This window comes from Macaca nemestrina, chromosome 7 (assembly GCF_043159975.1).
Source record: "Macaca nemestrina isolate mMacNem1 chromosome 7, mMacNem.hap1, whole genome shotgun sequence".
Taxonomy (NCBI): domain Eukaryota; kingdom Metazoa; phylum Chordata; class Mammalia; order Primates; family Cercopithecidae; genus Macaca; species Macaca nemestrina.
The window spans coordinates 71,471,502-71,480,563 of record NC_092131.1 but is presented as its reverse complement, the minus strand read 5'-3'; the positions used below and the strand labels follow the sequence as shown (position 1 = coordinate 71,480,563).

The 9,062-nt window shown below is 38.6% G+C and overlaps 1 protein-coding gene across 2 annotated transcripts in view; it reads right to left on the bottom strand.

The window, feature by feature from the left end:
- Window positions 1-716: 716 nt before the first annotated feature.
- LOC105477999 (solute carrier family 25 member 21) overlaps window positions 717-9,062 on the bottom strand; it is a 518,216-nt gene continuing 509,870 nt past the window's right edge. For both annotated transcript variants that reach the window (XM_011734941.3, XM_071100296.1), the window contains exons 8-10: window positions 5,586-5,767; window positions 4,664-4,716; window positions 717-1,560 (exon numbers count right to left, since the gene is read on the bottom strand). In XM_011734941.3, the coding sequence (XP_011733243.1) occupies window positions 1,499-1,560; window positions 4,664-4,716; window positions 5,586-5,767 (297 nt within the window). In that variant the 3' untranslated portion in view covers window positions 717-1,498. The remainder of the gene's footprint in view (window positions 1,561-4,663; window positions 4,717-5,585; window positions 5,768-9,062) is intronic.

Here is a 9,062-nt window from a genome sequence, read left to right as displayed (position 1 = left end):
GGATAGAATGCAGTTGTGCAACAGAGACACACTCTTATTTCTCTTTAACAATTTTGTTTTGTTTTTAATGACCCTTTTATTGACTATTGGACTGAAATATAAATTTTAAAAAACACGTTGGAAAGGATGTACAACAGAAGGCTATGTATGTATATACAGTATGTCAAAAGCCTTTTATTTTTATACTTCAAATGCTCTAAATTAATAAAAAGTAATAATTACCATGTTATCTTTTACTTTTTATTTTCAAAATGCTTTAGTAGTAGAAATAGCCCACGGTAGTAACTTAAGACAGGTGTCATGTGGACTTTCAGGTATTCTTGTTGACTTTACTGAATCAGCATCATTTCTGGATGCAGATATAAAATCAAGTTTGGTTACATCAAGACCAAGAAGATATTTTTGGTGGTACACATTAGTATAGTAATCCTTAGAAATGCTAAGTGTATTTCTCTTCTGGAACATTTCTCCTTCATCATACATATTTTAATACTGCAGACAGCCGACTTCCCATCTGAAGTTGTCGTTTAAAACTAATAACCTGAAAATGCAGTTCTGTTCTATACATTCTTCCTAAAAATGGCGCAGGTAGGCATGTTGAACAAAGGTATTTGGATGTAAATACTGATGGCTGACAAATGGGTCCAAAGGTGCTTCCAATTTGTGATTTAACGTGAAAATATCTCATCAACAAAACTTGTCTTCAAAGAGAACTATGAGAAGCAAAGTAAATTTTATTGCATGTTTCCTACTTGTTAGAAGAGATTTGGGATATCATGATTTAAAAATACATGCTTAAACAACAGTGTTTTAACATTCTGTTCTAAACAATGTTTTAAAATACCTGTTTATTATCTTACAGCAATGTGAGATATAAAGTAGATGTAGGAAAATAGAGCTGATATGTGCATAGATACTACAGAAAACCAACAGATTTACATTTTAACATAGTATTCATAAAATTAAACATTCTAAAAAGGTCATTTTAGTGCACTTTAAAGCATTTTTCTTGTGCTCTTTAAATATTATTTATGGAATAATTTAATTCATTATAAAAACTGTTTAAATTTTGGCTTAACTTTTTTTAACCCAGTCTTTGAATGATTTGAGTTATTTTCAATAGTTTAAGCATTTCTAGACCTCTTAGAAAAAAATACTGATCAATACAATGAATTTTCATTGTGAAGCAGTGAAGAGGAACGTAGGAGACAAAGTTTATATTTCCTTTACAAAATATATGATTTCTATGCTATTTTCCTATATTCACTTTAAATACCTCATTGTTCCATATTATTTTTTCTTCTCACAGTTTTATTTATACAGCCAAAGTATCATCTCAAGTTGTCTATAGATATTTTTAAAGTATTAAAATAGATTTTGTTCTTGAACAGTTTTCTCTTTCATAATTATACACCTGGCTGGTCGATAGTCTCTCTTCTTCATGGTGCTGCATAGCAAATATCCATTATCTCAAGGGGGAAAAACACTTCCTAGGCAATCACCAGTTCTCCTGAAGCCATGAATAGGTGTATTCATAAACCAGCAGCATCACTGCACCACCTAGAAAAGAAAAGAGCTGTTTTTTATTGCAAATCCTCTGGAATAGCACTGGCTTTCCCACTGGGTTTCTGAATCCATGATGTCTCACACAGCCTGTCGGGCAGAGGCTGTTCAGAATCAGCAGTTCTGGAGCTTCAATACAAAGATACAAACTACTGTGGAAAATTCTCAGGATAAAATCAATACCATCTTGAGTCTCCAAATACATTTTTCCCCCATGAGTTTTTGCAACTTTCATCATTTCTCATCAGATTCTTTTTCAGGCACTTTTAATTTTTAAAAGTAAATAAATATAGACATATTTAGTCATGTAAGGGCATGTGGCTTTCCTGCAAACAGAAACCTTCAGATTCTTCATGTGTAGGCTAAGGATTTATCTTTTCCAGTCCATAATTAGCAGTCTTAATTGCATTCAAGAAGGAAATCTCTAAGATGGTGCTTGATGGATGAGTCTAGTTTTCTGTCATAGCTTTCAAACTGCATTGCAATGTGGAAATTAGATTCTGAATATTTAAAAAATCTGTATTGCAAAACCTAACAAAAGCAGGTTGAAAGCTAACCTTCATTCCTTTTATCTGCTTCGGGTGTATATGGATTTGAACTTGAAAATTTGGTAGTAGGGGTTGGATGGCATGAGACCACCATTTGTCTTGGAAGAAAACAGCTACATAACTAGTTGTGAAGAGACATGCTCTGTAGTATGTCAACAGGAATATGATACAGAAAAGCAGTCACTAAGGCTGCTGGATACCTAGCCACTGGGAGAAGAATTCGTACGTGGATCATTTTATGTTCTATTTGATGCAGTAAATAGCATGTGTCCTGTGCCCTTCAGGATAATCTCTTCTTATCCTTTTATGTCTAACTGTGTGAAAAACATTACAAAATCAAAATTTGGACAAATATCATGAACACAACTTACAGAAGACTTGGCTGCATGAATAGAAGATTGACTTCTGATGGAAAGAAATAGAACTTGATTTGGGTCTTAGTTATTTTGAACATACTGCCATACATTTTTTTTTGTTTTTTTAAATCTACAGGCTGCACATGTTTGTGTAACTATATACCAAAGATAATTATCTGCCTGTAATTTTCATTTTTAACCCATGAAGATACTCTATTAGTCCTCTCTCAGCTGCTCTAGACCTCTTGGAACTCTGACAAACAAAAAGAGCTGCGCTACAGAGGGTTATTAATATGTAAGTAATTGCTGCATTTATTCTTATTAACCATTAAGACAAGAATATGCAGAGTTGGGTTAGTTTTTGGCCTAGTAATAGCTGAAGTTTAAATCACAGACTTCAAGATTCTTTCATGGAAGGTATCTGATTGTTAGCCACGCTGAGCTGCTAAGGCTATTAGAAAAATGCTGGATGTTTCTCCAGAACAAACAACAAAAATTCCAGGCTCACATTTCTTTTTCTTTTTTGTTTTCTTTTATTTTTATTATTATTTTTTTATGTCTCTCTCTCATTCTTTAAGAAAAAATTCACCCTTCATTCAAAAGTCTTAATCTTAACTCAGTGGTACCTTTCTTTCTAGGTTTCTTTGGTTTGAAGTCGCTGTGATGCACACATTTGGAATGAAGTGGAGGGCAGGTCTGTGAGTGGTTTCCAGATATTCACAGTTTGGCTTAGCCTGGACAGTCAGTTCAAGAACGCTTTTCTTTGGGTATAACACCACAGCAACTCAGGACCCCTCATGTGAAACATTTAAAAAGCCAACCAAACATTTGCAATCCTGTAACAAAACTTGGGGTCAGATTATTTAAGAGTTTTGGATGAAGGTTCCAGTCAATTACAATTTTAGCTAACCTCTCCCTTGTCACCACCCTTTTTAGGCCCATTCCTTTCTGAGAAAGTTGGTTTAGGGCTGGTGCTGTGATTTCCTCTCATATTAGGTCTACCAGCAGGTTTTTACTCTGTGGTGAAGGAAAAACACCACATACTGGCAGAGATGCACAAAATTCCCCACATTCTATTACTGGGTTAGCTTTTACACACGGGCCAATGACTAACGGAAGGTAGATCTGAATCCCAAATATGAAGCAAAATCCATGTGTAAAGGCCTATAAAGATTGGGATAGATGGGTTGGGAATTGTGGAAGTGTTTCCTAAATATATGAAAGTGTGAGCTGTTCACCGTCTTCAATTTACAGACTGTTGTTCTCTATCTTAGATTAATAGAAATGTTGGTTCATTGGGCTGAGATCTAAAGGTGAATGTGGATGTGTGTTTGTGTAGTAGGGTAGGAGGACAGTAGTATTAAAAGGGAGGAACTGCAAAGGGGAGAGCGGAGGAGTAGGAGAAGGTTCTAGGAAATATTACCAGTATGTATAAATAGGTGAGTATAACCTGATAAAAAAATATGTGTGGTCTAGAGTATACTTTTGTACTTATTCGCAAGGTTGCTTATAATCCAATACTATCTGCCCTGGCAGTTGAGTCTGCAGCAGTTATTTTCTTATCTATGTGCACAGAGGCAGCCGATTCTCCCTGTGGGAATGGCAGCCGGTTTTTTTGTGGGTTGGCGTTCTGAAGTGAGGCCCTGAGCCAGAAGCCTCCAGCGTCATGCTGACAAAGGCCAGCAGAGGTAAGCGGCTAGTTACGGTGTCACCACTCCCCAGAGGTGACTGTGAAGATGAGTGGCTTTTGCTGTTCATGGAGGCAAGCTGTCCTCCTTTTCTCTTTTTGAAATGAAGTTGAGGCAGGAGCAAGAATGAATTAGGAGCACGAGGAAACGTTTAATTGGGCTGGTCCCTCACTCAGTGAAAAGCCTCCCCTTTAGCCAGAAGCCACTGCATACACCTCGGCTCTTACTCAAACTCCTACTGCCTGTGGCTTCTTCCTATTGACTTAAGCTGGGTTTTGGCTTCTGTCAGCCTCCAGCAAGGTCATAAATAGTACTTAATAAACAAAGGTAGAACATTTCTAATGGATGTCTTCGGTATCTCAAACACTCATAGACAACTTTATATTCCAAGGTTTTTGTCTTTTACAAAGTGGTAAACCTTTATTTTGTTGCTGATGGACACAAATAACAAAAAAGGAGACAACAGAACAAGAAAGAAGGAAGGATTAAATAATCAAAATATCATTACCTGGTCCAAGTCTCATAATCTTGGGAAGCAGGCCTTTGTACAAAGCTAAAATCCTGTAATAGGAAGGGAAAGAGAAACATTCTTATTCTGAAAATAAATGGAGTTGTACCTTAGCTTTATTGAGATGGGGGCCCAGCATTTAAAAAAATAAATTATTTGGAATTATATACATCTCAAAGCAGACAGCATCTTAGTATTCTCTGCAGCAAACTGGATGTGGGGAAAGAGTTAATCAATTCTTTATTACCCAACTCTGCTGGTCCTGCCCAATCAGAAACATGACTTTCATCAGCGAGATGCTTTTGCTTTCAAGACAGGTCTTACTTTCAAGACAGCTGTGTATATGGACAGAATGACTTTTGTAATTGAATTTAAAAGACCACAAACTCAGTCTTTACATTAGGAAATATGATGCAGTTTATATCAAAATAATAAAATATTACTTGTTTACTTGAGGAAAAGAGCGGCGACGAAACAGAAAGTAAGATTTTAAAAAATCAGAAAAATGCACATACTTTAAATTTTTAAAATTATCTTGACAGAACTCTATAATTCTCCCAGGAGAATATAATTAGGTGGCATTTTGATGGGATTTAGAGTCAGAAGACAATTATTCTCCTGCGTTTATATTAATAGGACATATAACATACAATACTATATTATGCAAACTGTCAAGTAAAAAGTTCATCTTGGCATTCTATGGCAAACACGCAGCATATTGTCACTTGATGGTGTAAGCACATGTTTACAACATCTTATTATTTTATTGTCTTGGAAAGCTTGTCATACATATTTGCAGAGTTTCTTAGACACAAGCTCCACTTAGGAGGGCTTACTGGTTCTCATCTAAATGGAAGGACAATTCAGTTTTAACAATACGTGAGCCTTATACATTTATTAAAATAAGAATGTGTTATGTTACCCTTCTTCCTGATAGACTGTTGCCATTGTTTTAAAACAGGTTCTGTACTTGATCTCTCCAGGAACTGGTTGAGGCCCTTGAATCCTACTTTTGGCAACATCAAAAGGGATGTTAATGACTGAGGCTATTGTCCCCGAGAGAAGACCAATCCCAAATTTTCTCAAAAACTCCAAGGTTGGATCCTAAAAGAAAAGAAGAATAATATAACAGAAAGGGGAGCGGAAGCCCCTAAGTCGGTTAAACACTATAAAGCAATATGTATTTAAGCAGAGCATTGCACTCCCGGCACCCTCCTGTTATTCCAGCGGAACACATTAGGATTTCCTAGGCTGGAACTTGTTTTCTTGACAATCCCATTGGCTATGTTTTTACACATGGTCTAAATTGCTGAAGTACACATTTCCTCACACAGGATTTATAAACACAGTTCATAAAGAAAGACTGGTATGGCATATGGGGATGATTTGTATAATTGGGCTTCACAATGTACTTAGTATTACTGTATCAAAACAGGAGAAATCCAAGCACACTATTAGCTAATTGGCCAGAATATTTTACAAATGACAGCAACTTCCACCATGAAGCCTACTAAAATGCTCATTTGTGTGTGGACCCCCAAATGTTAAATTAAATCAAGGCTACTCTCGGTCTGCTGCTATTCCCTGCCAGGTTTTTTGCATTTATTTTCACGTGTGGCTGATCCACTGTACTGAGAAGTGCTAGCTTCCTGTTATTAACAAACCAACTTGGGGCAGCTGCAAAACAGCCTGTGATATTCTGTGCATTATAAACAGTAGTAAGTCACTGGACTAATTGACTGAAGAATTTACAATCCATTGTTTCGGAATCTTGTTCTTCCTCACGGCAAAGGAAGAAACTGAGAAAGAGAGAGCAAGAGTGAGTAAAAGAGAAATATTTCTTCTTTCTGTTAGAATTTAGGCCCTTCACGTCAGTCTGATTTGATTTTCCACCCCCGCCCCCCGCACTGCTTTCTGACATCAAAGTACTTAATTAGGTCTTATGTGGGAGTCACTTTCCTTTGGCCTATTTTTGTGCCCTCTGAGCTCACATTATGATTTGCTATAATGAATTTGCTGGGAAGTTCTCATTATGTTGCCAACCTCAGTTCTATGTTTTCAGTCCTCTGTTCTCTGAAGAGAGGTCATATCACATACTATAAGCTGCTGACTCTGACCCCCCACCCTATCTTTTCCCTGCCCTCTTTTTTTGATTGATATTTTAGAGGGATCATCACAGAGGAATAATATAGTGCTGTGCCACAACACTATTTTATCCAGAGGGGAAGCATACCATGCTTAAGTTAAACAAGAAAATTCAGGTCTGAGCATTACATGCTTCCAGCCTCTATGAAAGAAGAAAACTTCTGAGGGCTCTGAAATTTTCAGCTGAACCAAGAGCCAGTTACCATCACAGAAACTCCTATGTGGCTAAATATAAAAAGCAAGGGTTTGGTAATAATTCCTGGATCTGGGCCATACAGGTGCCGGGGAGGTTTAAAGGGATTTGAAAACCAACAGGGTGTTTCAACAGGAAAAACAATGCAGTGATTGCAGTATGAGTGAGGTGTGTTTAAATAATTCCCTCTCCCCCCATTTTTTCTCTTTTACAAGGAGAGAAAAATGCCTTTATGTTACTCCTCTCCATTATGGCACAGAAGCAGAACTGGAGCTCAGGAGGACAGTGAATTCTAGACCAGCTCTGGTTGTCTGACCTCGGATGAGTCACTGAATCACCTAGAGCCCAGTGTATACAAGGGAAGTTTTTAACCCCTACCTTACCTCTAAATTGTATCATTTTTCTGATAAATAAAAACAATAATATAAGTAAAAATGTTATAAGTGTTGCACAAACCTGGCAGAAAATGAATAGTATTTTTATGTAGCCTGTTTTCTAAAGATGCAAAACATTCTGTGAAAAGATGCTTTCTTGAAATCCCCGTGACATTGCAAAGCTCTCTTTCTTTTTCAATTAAGGACAAGAATGGAAACGATGATTTGTATACACATTGTCCTTCTGGGAAGTTTGGGAGACTGGCTGATGTGTTTGCTGAGGACCAAAGTTGGGGATGGAAGGTGAACAGAGAGACTCAGTGATGGTCATTGTGCTTGAGAGATGGCATTGGAAACCAAAAGCTTAGGTCTCCAGGTCATCATATCATAGTGTTCACTAGCAGGAGTAAGTGTCCACCTTTGTATTTATTTATTTATTTAAGATGGAGTCTCACTCTGTTGCCCAGACTGGAGTGCAGTGGCAGGATCTTGGCTCACAGCAACCTCCACCTCCTGGGTTCAGGTGATTTTCCTGCCTCAGCCTCCTGAGTAGCTGGGATTCCAGGTAGGTGCCATCATGCCCAACTAATTTTTTGTATTTTCAGTAGAGATGGGGTTTCACCATGTTGGCCAGGCTGGTCTCGAACTCCTGACCTCAGGTGATCTGCCTGCCTTGGCCTCCCAAAGTGTTGGGATTACAGGTGTGAGCCACCATGTCCGGCCCACCTTTGTTTTTTATACATTTCCCAGTACAACAGTAAGATCCCACAGTGGTTCCCCAATCCAGCTGTGCTTCAGAATCATCTGGCAATTTTACAAAATACAGATGCCTGGGTCCCGCTGCAGACCCATCTCGGGGGTCCCAGATCAGAACCTCATAGGAAGGTGCCTACAAATTGTTTAAAAAGCTCTCCAGGGCTCCTAAGGCTGCCAGATAAGGACCTGAGTCTAAGAATCAGTGATTTTGATGTTCCACACTGGCAAAGCAGATGGTCAGTTGCTACCCCTGTGGGCATTCTAGGGAGGAAAAGAATTTGCTTGGGATGGCCATGAGGCTATCCCTGACCACTGGCTTCTGGGCCCGTAGTCAGTCTCTTCCTTGACCCTGCTTGAATCCAGCATCCCCAGCTGGGCCTGCGTGTGCAAGGACAACCCTCTCAGCTCACCTCTGCTTTCTTTGCCACGTACCACCAGCCATCCTCGAATGAATGCAGCATCTCAGACGCCTCTCCGGTTCATCCTCTCCTGGCCGCTGCCACCTCTCTGGCTTTAGATCAAGTTCCCATTACCTTTACCAAGTCTTGCTTCCTTCCTGCCTTCTAGGATCTATTCTTCACAGTGATATCGGGGTTCTCTTTTTAGAAAAACAGATCTGCTTCTGGTATCTTCCTACTCAAAGACCCTCAATACTTCCTGGATGCGCAGAGAATAAAGACAAACTGGCTCACTTGGCCATTGATTTCTTTCCCCTACCCTCAATATGCTTCCAACTTATGTTTCCAGCTTCCACTTCTACACCCTACCCTGAATCCATACTATGGTCACACTGGTTAATTCATAATTACTCAAACATACCAAGTACTTTCCCAACTCCACGCTTTTCTTCAAATGATTCCTGCAGCCTAGAATGTCTTTCTCCATCATATTCACCTATAGCAATCTCACTGCCCTTTAAGGTCCTGCTTAA